We start from the raw sequence: 19,575 nt of genomic DNA on the forward strand, positions 1-19,575 counted from the left end.
CCCAGCGGAGCTTGAAGCCAGGCGGCCAGGCGACATAAATATTTTTGAGGTGTAAATTGTTGAAATGCCAGCGAGCGATACGAACTGAGAACTGAGAATTGCGAACAGAGAACTGCGAACAGAGAACTGCGAACTGTGAGATGACTAACGCAGGCGCATAAATTTGGCAATGGGCGGCGGACGGGGTATCGAGGGCGCGGTTAACCAGAGCCACAATAAATCTCACGAAAAACGATTTAAAATTTTGTACTTTCACTCGAGAGACATACACACCTACACACACTCAAACACTATGTGTGTGAAGGTATGTGTGTAGTTCCATAATCCCTTGGCCCAACTGCTTTCTTAACTTTCAGCTTGGCAAGCAAAATTCTTGCGGCGTTGCCTTTTGGTTGCCTCTGAATGTGCCCCGAAAATAATTTATCATTTTCACTTTGAATTTTGTGTGAAAATTCGGTTAAGTGTGCGTGTGTGTGTGTGTGCGAGTGTGTGTGTAGCCTGCTGTTGTCAGACCTGATGCTGGTATACCCCCGCCCTTAGCATCGGATAACCCACCAAGTGGCACGTTGACTTGTCACCACATTTGCTGCTACCTTTTTGCAACCACCCACCACGCACCACCCTGCACCCATCCATCCATCGACTGGCGGTTAGTGGTTTAAAGTTTTGTCAACTGTTTTTAGTAATTTAAAGTTTGTGTGTTTTTATGCATATTTTGTTTCTTTTCGCTTTTAATTTGCATTGTTGAAATGCCATTGGCATTGGGCCCTTGGGCCCGGTACCTGGCTCAGACTCCTGCACCCGGCCCGGCCCTGTAAAATACCTCAACATTAAAATGCCATTAATGCATTTGCGTAATGTTGTGTGTAATATTCAGCCAGCGTTCGTCCTCCTCCCACTGCTCCTGCTCCTCCTCCGTTTTTTGGCACACCTCATTGAAAGCCCATTAAAGTGACTTATGTGATGGCGCGGCTACGGCTCCAGCTCCAGCTCCAGCTCCAGCTCCTGCTCCAGTGGCAGCTCTGACTCCAAGTGGAGCGCGCATTGCAATTGGAGTACGTTCGCTCTGGGGGCCCATGTAAAAATTGCATTAAAAGGGCTGGCAAAGTGCGCTAGGTGGGCGTGGCATGGCGATTCCAGTTCGGCATGCATTTGTCTTATCAGCAGGCTACATTGGCGCTTTCATTGGCAATGGCAGTGGCCCTGGCCCTGGCATTGGCAATGGCAGCCAACCGATGCTCCTGCTGCCCATCGGCACATTTGCCTGACCATAATGAGCGGCAATTACCGCATCGGCCGCAATTTGCATTACATACTGTGAAAATGTTGCAACAGCGAGTGCAACGCTGCGTGTGTGTCTGTGTGTGTGTAAACACTGTGCTATCCTTTATCAACAACAACAACAACAACAACAACAGCTACAGACACAACAATGGCATTGGCAATAGGAATGGGCCATATTTAATTGCGACTACTTAAGCGCTAAAGGGCAACGCCATAAAAAGTCAAACAAAAAATCCGGAATCCACGTGCTTTATCATTGCATTGCAGAATTACCTATGCTAGATAGACCTGGACAGATATTTTTGTTGAATTTTATTTGGATTATTTATTGAGCAGCTGAGCTGGTCAAGTACAAATAATTTAAATTTCTGGCATGAATAATGATTTAGATAAGCTTAAATAAAGTTAATCTACAAAAAGTTGTTAAACAATTAAGTTACCATAATTTACCCATGCTGCAGCCTAAGCAGAAAAATATAAGCAAAATCTAAGTATTTCCTTTAAATATTTCTTCCAAGTATGTCCTCTAACTATTTACTCCAAATATTTAGTCTACGTTTTTCACCTAAGATTTTCTTCTAAGCTTTTCCTCTAAGCATTCTCTTTAAGTATTTATTCTTTACGTAATTATTTCTTCCAAGTATTTACTTTAAGAATTGCTTTTAAGGTCTTCTTCCAAGTATTTTGTATAAGTACTTAAATCCAAGTATTTCCTCTAAGTATTTCTTCTAAGTATTTCCAAATAGTCTTTAATGCTTAGCTGCATGATCACACATTTTACTTCACTTTACTTCGCTGCACATCTGAACCCCACCAGGCCTGGGCGACTGAAGAAATGCTGCAACTGCTGCCCTTTATACCTTCACTCAATCACTCAATAGTTGAGCCCATCGCCACGTAGAGGTCGTTGCAGCCGAGCCTGAAGTGACCAATGGGAAACCTGCTTAAAGCAGCAGAGCTTCGTTTAACTCAAATAGAAACACCAAATGAGTACTGCTGCTTACATATAGAATATATATATGATGTGCAGCTCTTCGTTATACTCTGTTTTCTTCAGGCAGATGGAGAGACAGACATACGAACAGATATATAGTCAAACCAAACGCATAGTTAAATCAAAAATCTCTTTGTGCTGATAAATAGCTTATGTATATAGACACCCGTTTCTGTTTCTTCTGTTCTATAGCCCTCTCAAGGGTTGATGCTTCTGCATAGTCTGCCTCAGTTTCTGGCTATTCCATACCATACTCTTTTTCAATTGATTTATTCTCAATAAGTAAAAACCTCTTTCAAATAGGCTAGATCTAACCTGAAACCAGCTTAGCCTGCAACAGATTAGAGTCTCAAGCGTGTAAGCAGTAAAAATTATTGAAATATCAGTCCGTTGAAGGGTTCAGGGTATCTCGAAGTCGATCAGTCTCGACGAGAGTTGTCTTACTAGTACTATTTGACTATCTTTTTAGATATATCGGCGCATATCAAAGATCATAGCTGATCTAGTACCCCACACACAACTCAATCCACAGCATTTTTAGTCAACTCCTGCCATTCTCTCCTAATTCTGGGTATATATGGGGGCTATCAGGATTGAGTGGCATCTCATCATGTGGCTAACCGCAAGCAGCTTGCTCGTAATCCAACTAAGTTGCTTCAATTTAAATACCGCTAAATCAACAACTGCCACTTTATATTGAGTCGCAGCAGCGAGCAGACGTTGTCGGAATAAAAAGCACAAAATTAAATAAACTGCGAGAAAAATTAAAAGTAACAGAGGCAAAAGCAAACACCCACACACACACAAACACACCTCCACACACACACACACACACCTCCATCCAACTCTCGGCTGTTCCATTTCGACTGGGACTTGTTCAAGTTTCGGTACAATTTTTACGCTTCTTTTACTTCATTTTCAATGCATTTAACTTGAGTGACTCTTTAATCCTTGTAAGTATCTTAGCTTGAGTGTGCGCGTGCAGGCGGTGCGTGGCAGCAGGGGGCGTGGCAACAATACTGTTGCCCTTCCACTTGCCATGGCATGAGCAGCATCTTCGCCTTCGCCTTCGTCTTCGTCTTCGTCCTTTTTCCTGGTCGCATTTTGTGCTACAATATTTATTTACCTTGCGCCTTTTGTGCCCACGTGCAACGTCTTCGGCTTCGCCTTTGGCTGCTGCTGTCGTCGCTGTAGCTACGTGCAGACCCAGACCCAGACTCCGACCCAGTCCCAGTTCCAGACTCAGACTCTGAGCAAATCCAACTACGATGGGTGCGTCAAAGCGTCTGCCACTTGGCATATTTTAAATACATTTCATGCGCTCCTGAATTTCGGCTGCTGCTGCTGCTGCTGCTGCTGCTGTTCCTCAAGGATATTTACTTCTTGAAAATATGTTTACTCGTGTTGTGCATATTTTAATCGTTTACTTTGCCGTCGACTTTGCCAACTGTGCGCTGCTTGTTTAACTTGCGTTTAAGTTAAATAAGCCATGCGAGTCCTCTCATGTCGTGTCCTGCATCCGGGTTCCTGTCCCCAACTAATTTAGTCCGACTTTAATGCCAGCCGCTGTTGTCGCCAGTTATTAGCATATTGCGGAGCTACTCATAATTGTTATAATAACGCGGCCACAAATTGCAGCCAAGCTGCAACATAAATTAGACATCGCTGGGCGACGCATAAATAACGCGTGTCCTGCCACAGGACACAGCGTCGGCCGGACTAATAGAAACATCCGCTGCAGTTATCTCACGTAGCCTGGCTGCCACAAAGCGCGGTCCGCGGCCACAAGAAACGTTGCATGCCACACGGACAATGCGGCAACAAACCAAATGGCAAATGGCAAAAGGCAGAAGCCTAAAGGCAAACAGGTGTTGGTTATTTATCTGGCTCGATTCAGTTTCTAATGGATTCTAATGAGCATGCGGAAAGAGATACATTTACGGATACAGTCGAAAGACACAGACACAGACATAGATACACACGCACACATACAGATACAGATGGAGTTGGCCAAGTGCCGCTGGCGGTTCGTTAGAGCACGCGGCCCGCTTCGACGCGTTTCAACTGCTTCGCCTTCGACTGTTTCATCTGCTTAACAAACAACTTGAGGTGAGCTGCAATTGCAATTTAGACAGCATAATATATGTATATGTATTATGTAAAGAGTGAAGTATCTCAAGTTTTTGGCGCACAAATAGCCAGCGGGCCAAGCGCTTTATTTAACAAACTTTTGGTTCGCTTTGAAATGTTGCGGCATTCACCTCGCCGGCCGACGTCGGAATGGGGGAACATGTGAGCCCAGCTGCGAGCTTTAAATTACTTTAGATATCTAGAGAGACCAAAACAGAAGGAGAATCCCGATTCAGTGTCGAATTTATTAACAGCAGGAAAATGGAGACTGGCAGTGAGAGAGAAAAAGAAAGTGAACTGAAAGAGAGATGGGACTGCGGCTGAGTCAGAGAAAGTGTGACAGGCGGAGAGACTGAGAGAAAGAGAGATGGAGACAGAGAGATTGATAGAGAGAGACCGAGGGAGATGGAGAATAAAGAGAGAGAGATTGATAGAGAGAGACTGAGAGCGTGACACAGATAAGGAGACGGAGAGAAAGAGAGGCAGTGAGAAATACAGAGAGAGTGTGACCAGAGTGTGAGATGCAGAAAGTTAGAAAGTGAGTGAGAGTGAGAAACAATGAGAGTGAGATGGAGTGAAGGAAAAGTAGCTACATATATAGACTGAGCGAGTGAGAGATGGAGAAGAGGACAGTGAGAATGAAAGAGACGTATTGATATTTATATATTAGAAATACATCAATATTAAATCGATATCATCATATTGGATTGCTAGAGAAATTTCAATTATTTCAAATATTTATTGTAAAATACCTATTTAATCTGAAGTCCAAAATCAAGTTGCTTTCATAATAATCAAATTGAAGCACATATTCATAGGTAAATTACGAAAGGGAAGGCCCCGCCTCCGCCGCATTCATAAAATATTTGCACTTTGATTGCTAAGTAAAACTTTAGCCAAGACCTTCTGAAGAGTCCAACTCGACCCAACCCAGTGGCAATTCAGTCTCTGCTTCAAGTTCTGCTTCAGCTTCATATTCTTACGCCAGCCGAAATTATTTCAATTAAGTTTCTTACAAATAGCCTCGCCCTTCCAGCGAGCTGCGGGCTGTGGGCGGACTGTGGGCTGGACCCACTTTTATTAGGTTGGGCTGAAATTTATTGCCAGGTTCGATGGTTGGCAAAGTTTTTATTGCACGCGCCAGGAATTTGCCAGTTTTAGTTGTTGTTGTTTGTTGGCTTTTGATTATTAAAATTACGCTTAATTGTTAATTTGGCCATAACGCCCGAAAAAGGCAGCGTGAAAGGGTTTTCTTTAAGTGCTGCCACTCAACTTTAAGTCTCAAACACTTTGAAGGGCTGAAGGATTAGGTTAGACTTAGTGTTCATAGTCCTTTGAATAGTGTGTTATGACTAATTGGGAGGATGATGATGAAGATGAATGTGGCTATTTTGCAGTAACTGTGATTGATAATTCATTTAGGATACCTAGAAAAAACATTGAAAATGAGTTCAGGGTATAAAAATAATAAATATAAATATAGCAATCCAATATGATGATATCGATTTAATATTGATGTATTTCTTATATATAAATATCAATACGTTTCTTCATTCTCACTGTCCACTTCTCCATCTCTCTTTTCTCTACTCCACCTTCTCTCCATCTCACTCTATATCTCTCTCACTCTCTTTCTCTTTCTGCATATAAAGAAAAGCTAAATTTGGTAGTCTTCAGATCGTATTAGAGATAGTTATTCCACCTCAATTGCAGTCAGGTATGTATTACTAAAGACTATCTTAAATCGTGATCATCCCTACATAATTTTAAAGTTCTGAAATCCTTTCAGAGCTCTCTTGAATTTTAGTTGGTTTTTGTTTATAGTGCAAGCCTCAAAGCGGAAGTGCTTCAAGCGTCACGAAAAAAAGAAAAATCAAATCATTTGCGGTATACCTATTTTTTCTGCCGCCACTGTATTGTTACATTTCTATGCGACGCGTCGCATTGGCAGCTGAGGGGCACAGTTGACCAACGTAAAATGGCGCGAAATTCGTGCATTAAATGGACTGAACTTCCGGTGTGTAAAATCGACAGACACACACACACACACTTAGGCACACATGGCCAATACAAATACATATGGAGCGCCATGAAGAGCGCTTGGTTGAGTGTGTTTTTCTGGCCATATGTGAGTTGCTGTTTTGTGGGCGCTGACAAAAGCGCAGCACAGAAAAAAGACAAGTGTGGGCGGTGGCATGGGCATGGCCATGGGCAACTGTAAATTTATGCCCAATGCAATAATCCATTTTGGGCCGCACATCAACAACAACAGCAACAGCAACTGCAACTGCAGCAAGAGCAACATTTGAGGGTCCATTGTTTCCGCGCTAATTGTTTGGCTTTTTGACCAATTTGCTGCTGCGGCGACTTGGCCTAAGAGTTTAGCCAGCAACAGTTTATTTTTTCTTGCTGCATATTTTTTGGCCATTACTAATACACTCGCACACACACACACACACACACAAACATACCCATGAAGAGCACCCTTTCCACTGGTGCTGGGTCGCAGCTGCCTGCCGTGGCTTGCAATTATTTTGCAAACAATGAAAATTGTTGCTGCGTGTGCAAACATAAAATCAAATTGTGCGTAGGTGTGTGCAGCTGTTACAGCCAAAAGATACACGAACACAATGCTACAGTTACGGATACATTTACAGCCACATCAGAGACACGCTTTGGTAAGGTGTTGTGCGTGTATGTGTGTGTGTCTGTTGTCGTGTCTGGGGGACGCAGCTGGCATTTGTAGCATTTGCCTTGATTTGATTACATTCAAATACACCTAGCATGAGAGCGACATGGGGAGGGGGGTGGGGCGAGTGGCTGCTCAATAGATATGCAAATGAATTTTTTGCTTTTTTTGGGACGCGCCAGACAACAGGTGATGGCCACATAAAAATGCCAATCGATACACATATATATATGTATGTATATGTATTTGTGTCTATATATAGATGTGTGCTTCGCTTTGATAATAAAGTGTAAATCGCTGGCAGCAGCAGCAGCAGCAGCAGCTACAACAGGAGCTGGCTAAATTAATCACTGTGCTGTACATATATCAAAATAAACAGATCATGACAAATGCAGCGCGTTAATCGTGCAGAACTCACTGCCTCTCCCCCTCTCTCTCTCTCCCTTTCGATCGGTATCTGCGTGCTCACCTCGTCTTGCTGGCTGCAGTTAGCTTCTATTTCTTTGTCTCTGCTGGCTGCTCTTTTAATTAAAATAATTTCTGGCTGCACTTTTTCCACGTGAAATTCCGCATTGCAGCAGACGACACGAACATAGCCGCTGTCATGTTCGCTTGTCTAGCAATGTGTTCGCTGGCCAGACCCAGACCCAGACCCAGCACCAGCACCAGCACCAGATCCAACTCCAATACCAGACAAACGGCAAACGCATAAATTATGCTTTGTTGACAACACAGCCGGCACTTTGACTGAGGCTGAGGCTGAGGCTGATTCTTAGGCTGAGGTGCCAAAGGTACGCAAAAACGCTTTAACACATTTCTTGGCACAACAAATGGCACAGCTTCTTCTGCTTGCTTCTTTTTGTTCTTCTTTCTTTCTAGTCTGCTGCCTAGAATGGACTTTTAATTGTCGAATCTCGACATAAATCAGGCAAGCGATGCGCGTGATTTGAGCTGAGTTCTGTAACATTTAATGTTAATTTCTCTTAGCCTGGTCAGCAGGTAATGCATGACTTCATTGTAATCACCTTGCATGGCACAAGCTGCTGCTCAGCTCTGTCCTACTGCTCCAGCTCCTACTCCTGCTTCTGCTCCTGCTCCTGCTCCGTCTCTTCATTAACCAAGAAAAAAAGCAAAACTCTTGTTTTGGCTGCCTGCCAAATGGCCAGACAATCAGACATCTTTAAAGTGCGCCACAGACACGAGTTGCGGCAATCTTTAGCCAGCCTCTAGACGGCCACGCCCCGCTCGCGCCTCTGCCCCACCTCAGCATGGACATCTGCGCTGGCTGCATGCTGAATGTTTTGCATTTCAAATTGCATTTTAATCGCATTTCAACCTGAAATGCCATTAGACATAATTCGTTTAGCTGCATTTGTCATTGGCCAGCAAATCATTTCGATATGGCCAGTGCCACGCCTACGCCCATGCCCACGCCCCGATAAGCCGCCCACCGAATGCGATTCACTTGAACAGAATTTGCCAACCGCACGTAAATCAACTTTGCCATTGATTTCAGCCGACATTCGCTCCACTGGACACTGGACACTGGACACTGGACACTGGACACTGAGCCCTGGACAGTTGTCAGTTGGAGGACGTACTGTTCAGATTATGCGCATGGCATCCGTTAGTCTACACACACACACACACACACACACACATGCAGGCGGACACAGTCATGTCAAATTTGTCATTTTGTAATTGATTGTGAGCCGATTGCAGACGCAATCGAATGACATTTAATCAATTTATGTTTGGCTCATTTCTAATCAAACGAACGACCCAAACACAAAAACCGTTTTGCATCTCATTTGAGTGTTGGCACCTGCCCGACTGTATAAATACGCACAGCATGCAGCATGATATTTGTTCTTTATTTGTTGGCATTTGGTTACAAGGTGAGCGGCAGACGTGTTGAAAGGCGGGTCAGCCAGAGTCCAAGTGCCTTGGCAGGCAGCTAGCACAATCAAAACGGACAGTCTGACTGACGGACAGACAGTCGACGTGCCTACAGAACTTAAATAGCCTAAGATCTCAGCACACATTGCACTCTCGGACTCTGAATTATCGATTTTCTTAAGCACTCACAATGTAGAACCAAAGAGGAAGAGAAATGAAGAGTATAACATGCGAGCAGAAAGCGCAAAGAGTCTTGCCGATTTTTAGATGCACTTTGAATTTGTATATATGTAATTATGTATTCAAATATATATTTATGTTTTAATAGATTTTCTTCATGCTTATGAAACAATCTTTTGTTGATGTTGAGATAAATAAATAAAAGTGTATAGATAATAATAATGAAAGAAAAAATATGTATGAATAAATTGTGTAGAGCAAAAAATACAAAGAAGAATCGTTTACAAATTTTAGCAAAAAAATAAAAAATAAAATAAAATGAATAAATAAATAAAAAAAATAAAATACAAACTAAATAAAAAAAGATAAATAAATTAAAAATAATACAAAATAAAATAAATAAAAATAAAAGAAAAACTTTAAAATGTTGAATGAAAAACCAGAATAACTTTCCTAATATAAAATTAATATTAGGAACATAATACCAAGTAAATAAATAACGTACAATAATAAAAAAGAACGAATAAATCAATTAGAATATTATATAAACAAAATAGAATAAATATATAGATGATAAGAAATATTTTTACCTTTCAAATTATTAGATCAACAATAAATAAGCAACAGTAAAATAAAGACAATACAGCTTCGTATATATATTTACATGTACATATTAAGCTATTCAAATATATTAAGGTATTCTATGTACTTTTCATTTGCATATGTATACACTTCAGACACTTTAGCTGGCAAAATCATTTAACTCTCAGCACTCAGTGTGTGCATAGACTCAAATTGACCCTGAGAGTGCGATGCGGCTGCTGCGTAGACCGAAGAAACGAAGAAGAAGAAGACGAAGACGACGCGCCAAGCGAATTTGTGCGCTTGAGTGCGTGCATAAATTTCTTGTGCTTTTTGCTGGCTATTATTTACATTACACACACACACACATAGGCGCACACACTCAGATATGTGTTTGCGTCTGTGTGTGGGTGTGTTTCTGTACAGCTGTACGAAAAACTCAATTTCCTGCGACGGACACTGGCACATCAAATGCTTTACGGCCGCGCGTTGGTCCCCACATCCAGCCACACCCGGAGAGCTCGGCGCTGGCCTCCCTGAAATTGAGCACACGTTGTGGCACGGCACCCACTTGGTCACCGCCACCGTTGACCTCATTGCCTGGGCCCTGGGTCTGGGAACGTCTGGGAGCGTCTGCCTTGGCTACGTTTTTCATATTTCGCATGTAATGTGTGTAATCAAAGTAGCAAAATCCAAATCATATTTCCTTCATTGACCACAAAATGTGTGTGAGTCTGCAACCCTTTTATTTTCGTTTTCTCTTTCTTTCTTTTTTTTTTTGACAATTTTTTTTTGTTGGCCTGTGCATAAAACATTTTGCTAGATTTCCACAATCAGCCTTACAGCCGACATTTCTTAACCTTGTTTGATTTTTATTCCATTTATTTATTTTATTTCTGCTCCTTTTCCCTCTGTGCATGCGTGTGTGTGTGTGCTTGTGTGTGTGTGGTGGGCAAAAATTATTGGTCTGCGCATATGTAATCATCTCTGTGTGGTGCTGGGAGTATCATAAAGTGCACACAATCAAAATGAAATACGTTTTAGCTACGTTTCCATCCACACACTCGACCGCACCGAGTCGACTGCACAATGATCTACCTGTGGGACATTGAGCTCTGCTGCTCTATAGACAACAAATCATATATCAAATGTGAAATCTTCCCTTGTTATACACATCACAGAATCTCCATAAATTTCGATTGCAGCGCATTGGTGGTTCGGCTATGGCCTTACAACTAGTTTGCATTTCGCATATGCTAGCAATTTCGGTGTTTTGGCTGTCGATGAGTTGGCTCTTGTTAAAGGTGTTCGAGGCGGGCGCATGGCAAAGAATTTCCAAGGCTGCTGGCCTTTTGGTTGCTGCTTTGTCAAAACTTTAATCAGAAATCTTTGAAGCTGCTGAGCTGCTCAAACTTTGCAGCTGCCCCAAAATATTCCCATTTGTGGTCAAGCCAAAGTTTTATTTGAGTTTGTTTCAGTTGCGAAATTCAATTAAATCTACGCATTAGCCATGCTGCACTGCACAGCTCCAGCTGACCCTTTCATAAAAAACGAGTGAAGAGAAGAAACTAGCGCACCTTTTACGGCGAGTGGATGGTAAGCAAATTATCAAAAGTGCTTAGTCAGCAGCCGAGTGCAGCCAAAGCTGAAGTGGGGCCTGAAGTGGGAGCTAGAGTGGGGTCAGAAGTTGGAGCTAGATTTAATCGGGAGCATCAGTCGCTAACGCACACGTTGCTTCGTGGTAAGCGCCAGTTCATTATGAAAACTTTTAAAAGCAGATAAGTGCACAGACTGATAGAGATACTAAGCACTGATACACAAACACACACACCCACACACACACAGACTCACACACAAGCTGTTTAACAAGGCAGCGATAAGGATAACGTAAGCAGGAGGCGGCTGCCACCACGGTTCATTCAGTCAACGTGGGCGCCACTTCACCTCTAATTGAAACATTAAGTTGCACGTCACGTACGCGGTGTCAGACACTAGACGCCCGTTGGCGTGGACGTGGGTCGTGGTGGTGGCGGTGGCGGTGGTTGGCGCCTAGGAGTATGCTAAAACTCCGCTTGGCGCTTACCTAGCCCTGAACGTACCTCAGCCCTAGGGCCAGGCGAACGACTATCAACCACTCAGCACTTTATTTTTTCCATGTTGGCATTTTAAAAAGCATTTAAGCCACAAAAGGTAGGGGCTGGGATGAGCTGGCTCGGGTCTCGTGTTGGTTTTTGTTAAGTGTGCAAAGTGATTACGCCGGAAATTTGTTTGTCTATGACTCCGCATACGTGTGGGTCGACCGAAATAGTCCGTCTCCCCGTCCCACAGTCTTACATAGAGCAGAGTGTAAGTCCTAACTAAACGACATGTTTATTGGCAGTTATTAGAGCGCCAGCCCAATTAAACTAGTAATTCATTTAGTATACGTCTTTTTATTCCAATTGAATATTTCTATAAAACGTTAACAAAATTTAGAATACATTGAGGTATTTCAGCGAATCGGGTATACGAATGTCGAATTTAGAATTTGCTTATAGTTGAATAAACGTTATTTAATGCCTTCTCCCATTACATGATGGACACATCCCAGTACTGTGGAGTTATCCTCAATCATTATTCTTTAAGCTGCATTCGGCTCCTGCTTTCGACACAGTCGGTGAAACATGTTCGGAAGGTCGGATATCCACTGAGTAAATACTGTTGGAAATACGGGATTTTAGTCGGGTAAAGAACATTATGCGATTTTCAGGCACATTACTCCATTTGGAACCAACTAGGATGGGACAGCCGCCATGCAGGGTTCTGCTGTCAACAGTTCCATTATGTTGCATGTTGTACCAAAAGAGGGCATTTCCGCGCTTAGCTCTCACAGCCTGCCCAAGGCGAGGGAATACTGTGGCGCCCCCTTGCTCAACATCATTCATCTATCGGTGAGAGTGCTGTGATTAGTACAGGATAAATATACCTTACGAGAGCTCACACACATAAAATAAAATCGTAGCTAAACGATTGTCCTCAACCTGAAAGGAAAACGCTATGTAATTAGGACTGCGATTACACAGAGTTCGATATATTTACGGTATGGTCTTCGAAGAAATCGCAGTGGGCTTTGTACTGACCACCTATGCCATAGTTTATTACATAAAACGGCTCTGAGCCTTCCAAGTTCAGATCGACCATATCCGCGATACGCCTCTCAATGCGCCATGTCAGATTGTTGTATTTCCGTTCGACCCACGTACCCGCCGAAATGCGATGCTTCCCTTGAACGCTGACCCTGTATTTAACGACCAAGCTGCGTTGCAGATGAGGCCTTGCAATCTCTTGCAGCCCATCGATTTCCCTAGAGGACAATACGTCATGGAAGATTACAACTAACGGGTCTAGGACCAGAACTTCCATTTTAATCGGCGCCAGACGAAGAAATGCCGAACTCTTCGACTTATACGTGCACATTAATCCGGACTGCTGCACGTATTGACCACGACAGCCGATTTCGTAATCGGTAGGCTCGCTTTTAGCTTTTGGTTTCTCCTTGACCTCCCCTCGGGAAAGCTCCTCAATTTTGCTTCTCTTACTCAATAGTGTACGGTCGAGTTGCTTGCCAACAGTAGTGCTTGATCGAAAATTGTTAGGGCGATCGAGTAATACTCTAAGTGGAGGGCGTGGAAAGGGAGTCTTTATGAAATTCTAAGTTGAAGCCACAGACTCACTGTAGTCGAGGATTGCTTGAGCAAAGAGATGTAGCACCTTCTCGCGTTCATCTCCGATTGGAGTTTGAAGTGTGTGTTGCTTCAGCCACTCGCTTGTTTCCGTGAACCACTCGCCAGCCACGCCTCTATCCACCTTAATCAGGTATTTGCCCATGGCATAGGTATCCAGGGCATTCAAGCTTGCGCTGCAGTTAGCAATTAGCAGCTGAAGTCAGCTTCCTCCTCAATTTAATAGTCAGAGGACTTACTTGTATTGCTTTCCATTGAGAATGCCCCTGCTCATATCCTTCACAGTTAAGTTGTAAGCCTTTTGTAAGCGATACATAGAGGAGCAAGCTTCATACAGATCTGCTGTAGTTGGGAGCTCTTGTCTCGCTTTGTTAAAAAAGTTCACTTGCGATTGGCCGACAGATGTTTCCATGAACACATTCCATTCCTGCCAGTCCTCATGCATCCGGCGTAGGAGTGAGAAGGCGTTTATTGGATTGGATATATAATTCTCCACTTGATGCAATGCCTCATTGCTCCGAGCCTGCATTTGTGGAATGACTCTGAAAATTTGATACGTTTCATCTATATATAAAGTGGGTCACGTTAGTCGACTGACCTTTTCAATTTCTTCAGTTTGGCTGCCAGTTCATCCGCATAGCTGTTGAGATTCTCTATGAAATCGGCCTCAAGCTGCACCAATCTCACCATTTCCTCCAAGGAGGTGAAGACATTATTTTGTGAAGCTGCTGTCCCATTGGTCAGTAAAATTATTGCTATATAAAATAACTTCCAGTCAGTCGATTTCATTGCGCTGCTTGAGATTCTCCCGAAAAAGCCGAAGGCACAAAGCCAGCTTTGTCTACAGAAAACACAATGAGTAAAGGCTCTCCGTACTATGAAGTTTTAGAACACATCACATCTATAAAATGAGATCGATCAATCGCTGAGAGCAATTCGTCTCTAGCTCTCTTCGTCCATAAGACTCTTGTGATATAAAGTAATGCCCATGCATGTAGGCTCATTATGCTATAATAATTTTCTATAATTTATAGATCTAATAATAATAACACATAATTAATAAATTTACGTATTTATTTCAATTATTGACTTGGAAACATAATTGAGATAGTTATCGATTTAAAAGTTTGTTGAGATGACTTTGAAAATTCACAAAGAATAATTCTTTATGGCAAATTGCATTTTGATTATATTTAAGATAAGTTAATTCTATAAATTAGATTAGTTAAGGTTATACGTTCTTGCTATTTGCGAGACAGGGTCTTCGGAATACTTGTTGTCGTTCGCGTATCCACTTGTTACAAACTGTGAAGTAGAGTCGTGTCATCCATGTATGTATGTGAAGGGACTTAGGTTACACTTACCCCACTTGGAGCCCACTATAACGGGGCAGGCGGCGTGCAGTGTTTGTGGATCTCCATTTCCGTCGTGCCTTAGATTGTACCAGACAACGGCTGTTCCACTTTTGGGAAAGACGGCCTTCTCAATGTTGGGAAAGACCGTGGCGCCTCCTTGCTCCACATCGGTTAGCTAGGGATGAATTAAATTGAAAATCAGAGAGAGGCAACTACGCCCATGCGTTTACTCACATAAAAGAGCACAGTGGCGATGCGATCGCCATTGAGTCTCGTCAAATCGGCAGCCTAGAATGGAATGTGTTAGAGATAAGCTGCATGCGAGTCGATTCATGCACTCACAACGCTGGAGTTGAAGTAGTCATAGTGCTTGTCGTAGTGCCCCCCGAGGCCATAGTTCATGACCTGCAACATCTCCGAGCCATACATGTCGAAGCCCGTCATGTCAGTAATGCGTCTGTTCAGGCGAATCGTCAGTTGGTTTAGTGTGTCCAGCAACCACGTAACCTTCGAGGTTCGCGTCTTGACTACTTGGTTACGCATGCTCTGCTGGCTGAAGACCGTTGCGCGCTTTAAGCCTGGCACGGCCAGGCTCTGAAGCTCGCTGATCTCGCTGGGCGCTATGACATCATGATATATCACCATATAGGGATCCAGTGAAATCAACTCCATTTTCAGTGGAGCCAGGCGCAGAAAGGCCGAAGTGGTGCTGTTGTAGACGCAGTGCAGCTTCGAGTTCTGAGGGTACTGGCCACGGCAGCCCCGCTCATAGGCTTGAGCTTGCGGCGTAATGAACTGCCAGCAAGAGAGAGAGAGAGAGAGAGAGAGAGAGAGAGAGAGAGAGAGAGATAGTGTGTGAGAGAGAGAGAAGGAAAGAGAAATAGAAAAAGAAAGAGGGATTCAATTTCATAAAGTGCCCCTACCTTCTTGGGTACGACATTTGGCTCCGTTCTTATCAGCGTTTCCAGCTCCGATTTTCGCAGCAAAAGTTTTAAATTATCTTTTTTAAGAGTTGCTGCCGTGTGGAGAACCTGCAGAGCATCTTTGTATCGATCTAAAAATGAAACCAAATTAATTAAGCTGCCGGTAAAAGTAGCTGCCCGTTATCAGCGGCAACTCACTCATTTTGATAAGCGCTTCGGCGTAGACGTGGAACACCTCAGCACGATCCAGTTCCAGAGGTAATGGCAGCTTGTGTGGTCCTTGCAGCCACTCGATGGCCTGGAATATCCATTGGCAGGCATAGCCAAACTTCTGCTGGTCATAGTAGTACATGCCCAGGGCATAACTGTCCAGCGCATTCAAGCTGACACTGGAAGGTCAAAGGTCAAATGAATATATCGATTATATAATGGATTTGTGGCTCTGTAAGCAGCTAAGCTACGTACTTGTACTTCTTGCCATTCAGCAGCCCCTGAGCCATGTCGGAGACGTTCAAGTCGTAGGTGACGAGTATGCGATGCAAGGCGTCGCCGGCCTCCTCCATATCCGTGCTGCTCGGCAGCTGCTCGCGCCTCAGCTGCACATAGCTCACCTGCTGCTCGCCCACCGGCTGCTGCATGTAGTGCTGCCAGTGTGTCCAGTCCTGATGCATGCGCCGTATGAGCGAAAAGGCATTCAGAGGATTCGACAGATAGTGAACCGGATCGTCCAAGGCCTTATCATTCTCCTTGCGCATTTGCTTAACGAAGCTGGGGTAGATTTTCAGTTAATAGAGCTCGATCTACGGCCTACGTGACTCTCTGCTAACCAACCTGCGCACCACATTCAGCTTCTGCTCCAGCTCATCAGCGTAGCTGCTCAGATTGTCGATGAGCTCACTCTCCACGCGCAGCAGCTGCTCCATGCCGGCCACTGCGGTGGAGTGGCTCTGCTCATTATCCGCACTCTGGCCATCAACCAGGGCCCGCAGCAGAGCTGTGGCCACAAAGATCAACTTCCATGACGGCAAATGCACTATTTTTCTGGCCATCTTCAGGTGGCAATGCGCCGGGTCCAACTGTCAAATAAGTTGACGTTGGCGCAAGATAAATGTTCTAAAATACAAGAACACCGTCGCGTCGTGCTGCTTGCCATTATTGCCATTCGTTTCCCCGATTGATAAGAAATTCGATGCGACTCATTCAGTTGATAGCGAGCCGCGCAGCCGCTAATTAAAAACAGTCAGAACTGAGTGTTGCACCGTGGAGCACGTAGCCACTAGACCTTCTCTACAATTGGCCCGAAACTGATTGAGCAAATGAATTTGATATACTTTGTCATTATGTGTTGAGAATATTTATTATGAAAAATGTATGTATATATATAAAATATAATATATAATATATTTTTTCAATCTCAATAATAATAATAATAAAAATAATATAACATATAATATATAATATATAATACATATATACTTCTGGCAATTCCACTGTGCACTCTCCATTTGTTTACCGGTTAATTTGTCACTCGCATTGTTTATAAGACTCAGCACTTTTTATTTCACTTGCTTTCTTTTTGCTTATGCAGTTCTCAGCATATTAAGCTAAGCACGTGTGTGAAACAGTGTAAACGAATATTTTACTGCTACATGAGCTTATCTATAGATGTCTGTAGAAACTCACACCTAAAATTGAATAGCGCATGACTCTCAGTGCCACTTAAGGTTTAAAAAAAGAAGTTATAAATATACATATATGTATTATTTATTTATTTTTCTTATGATAACCTTCAATAATAAAAACCGATCATTGATAGAAACGATTTTTATAGTAAAAGTTATTTATAAGATCAGCATTTTCGTTTCAGTTTTTGTGGCTGAAGAGAGTTAATGGATGACAAATCAAAATTGATTAAAATATTTATTTAATATTTATATTATTAAAATTTTCGTACTCGATTTGTCAAACGCCTCATGTCAACTCAGACGAAGATCTATTGTGGGAGAGATGACTTAGCATAGTTCCATATTTTATTTGACTTAAGTAACTAAGACACCTGTATCGTTTATAGATACACCTAACATACTGTTCTTTCAGAACTCAATCATGCCTTTTCATGGCTCCTTCATCACGTGAGCAGAACTGTATTAGTCCTAAATATTCTTGGAGTTTCTACTGTGGGCTCAGAGCTTGCGCTTAGGGGGCTTGAGTATCAAATGTGTGTGTGAGTGTGTGTATATAAAGTATTTAGTCAACTCAATGTCAAAATTTTAAAAACATAGTTTATTTTTTGTTTATTAAAATTTGAGTAAAAGAACAGAAGAAGTATTCGTAAATTATCTGTAACCGTTAAGAAATGGTCATTGTCAGCACCGTAATTTATGGTCAGGACTCTTCGGATGGTTCAACGACGACTACATTGCGGCCAGTGTCATTTCTGTTTTACACGCTGGAGTCGATCTTTAATATGTTTTGTTTGGCTTATCACATCAAGGGATTTATGGCTGTAGATTTGTATATGTTATCCTGGGATAGGCATATCGTTTTCTATGTTTACCTGGTGACCTTTTACGTGTTCATGGTGAGCACGCTCTTCCAGAGCATCAATATCTGCTCGGGCCATAATCCCACCATTGGCATGGAGATCTTTAAATCCTGCCTAGCCTCGCTAGGATTTATATCGATCTCCATCCTAACAATGTGGGATGCGGAACGTGACTTTCATTTGATGTACAGTGGCCAGGAGCCCGCGGATGGTGTCTATGAGACGGATAGGCCCGTTCATCCTTTCTCGGCATTTCTCCTCTATCAATCCGTTGCCTCACTGGCCTGCGGCGTCCTCTACATGCTGCACGCCACCATCCTAATAGATGTCAAGCTAACAGCCGTGAACAAGGTGTTGACAGAGGGGGAAGACTCCATGTACATGGCCATCCATATCTACGTCCTTGGTGAATATGTTCAAACAAAGCTTGAGAAATACGCATGGTTTTACGATTTCTGCTCAAACCAACGCATTGAAATCTAAACCTGCTTCCTCACCTACCGACTATTTAAATTTATGTATAAGTTTAATATGTCTTTTAAAGGAACTAAAATTTATGAATAATAATTGGTTTTTGATATGTGTTCGCAAATGTCTTAGGTAAAGATAGGGTTTTCCTTGGATGTATAGTATAGGATATATAAATACTTTGACTTGGGATACAAGACAAAGAAGACGAGGAATTCATAGTGTACAAAATGATCTTGTAGTTGTCAAGCTAGATATATTCTGCCTCTTTTTATAGAGTACAAAATCTAATCAAGCTATTGTACAATATAAATATGTATGAAATCAATGCCATGATTAATTTTATTTGATATGCTTTAAATTATATTATATTATTATTATATTGTATTATATTATATCATATTATATCAACCTATTCTGTCTGCAATCTCATTCAAATAAACTCTTCTCGGTTGATCTAGTATATATCATATTTATGTATACAAACTTGCTTCTAATCCCTGTTTGGTCTTCTTTGTTGCTTTCAATTACCAGTGGCGAAATGTTCTATAATATTGTTCTCCATTAAAGTCCATTGACGCGCTCAGTTAGGGACCTTTGGACAGGAATGTGACAATCTGTTATCTGCTTTAACCATGAATGATTTCATTGAAAGGCTTTGTGGAAAACCTAAAAACCTTTTTGTATACAAAATAGCTGCACACACACTCACATACTCGCACACACCCACACACACACACACACACACACACACATAGATGAAGCAAGGCGCCGAGTGCTCCACCCACTTGTTGTGCAAAGGTA

General features: G+C 42.5%; 2 protein-coding genes and 1 pseudogene across 3 annotated transcripts; 1 reads left to right on the forward strand and 2 right to left on the reverse strand.

Annotated features, from left to right (window-relative positions):
* Nucleotides 1–12,170: 12,170 nt before the first annotated feature.
* On the reverse strand, nucleotides 12,171–14,358 carry LOC108621456 (prolyl 4-hydroxylase subunit alpha-2-like; annotated as a pseudogene). The gene is made up of 7 exons (XR_016268501.1): nucleotides 14,079–14,358; nucleotides 13,720–14,022; nucleotides 13,472–13,656; nucleotides 12,837–13,410; nucleotides 12,743–12,778; nucleotides 12,517–12,682; nucleotides 12,171–12,455 (listed from the first exon to the last, which is right to left on the reverse strand). The product of XR_016268501.1 is annotated as a prolyl 4-hydroxylase subunit alpha-2-like (transcript).
* A 182-nt stretch (nucleotides 14,359–14,540) lies between these two features.
* Nucleotides 14,541–16,856, reverse strand: PH4alphaPV (prolyl-4-hydroxylase-alpha PV). The gene is made up of 8 exons (XM_018000877.2): nucleotides 16,590–16,856; nucleotides 16,224–16,526; nucleotides 15,957–16,147; nucleotides 15,759–15,889; nucleotides 15,178–15,630; nucleotides 15,070–15,123; nucleotides 14,845–15,010; nucleotides 14,541–14,785 (listed from the first exon to the last, which is right to left on the reverse strand). The coding sequence occupies exons 1-8, from the start codon at nucleotides 16,805–16,807 to the stop codon at nucleotides 14,712–14,714; spliced, it is 1,590 nt and encodes a 529-aa protein (XP_017856366.1). The 5' UTR covers nucleotides 16,808–16,856; the 3' UTR covers nucleotides 14,541–14,711.
* A 1,003-nt stretch (nucleotides 16,857–17,859) lies between these two features.
* Nucleotides 17,860–18,883, forward strand: LOC108609938 (uncharacterized). Its single transcript, XM_018001728.2, has one exon. The coding sequence runs from the start codon at nucleotides 18,115–18,117 to the stop codon at nucleotides 18,784–18,786; it is 672 nt and encodes a 223-aa protein (XP_017857217.1). The 5' UTR covers nucleotides 17,860–18,114; the 3' UTR covers nucleotides 18,787–18,883.
* Nucleotides 18,884–19,575: the final 692 nt, after the last annotated feature.

Source organism: Drosophila arizonae, chromosome 2 (assembly GCF_054131065.1).
Source record: "Drosophila arizonae isolate 15081-1271.41 chromosome 2, UAZ_ARI_1.0, whole genome shotgun sequence".
NCBI lineage: Eukaryota > Metazoa > Arthropoda > Insecta > Diptera > Drosophilidae > Drosophila > Drosophila arizonae.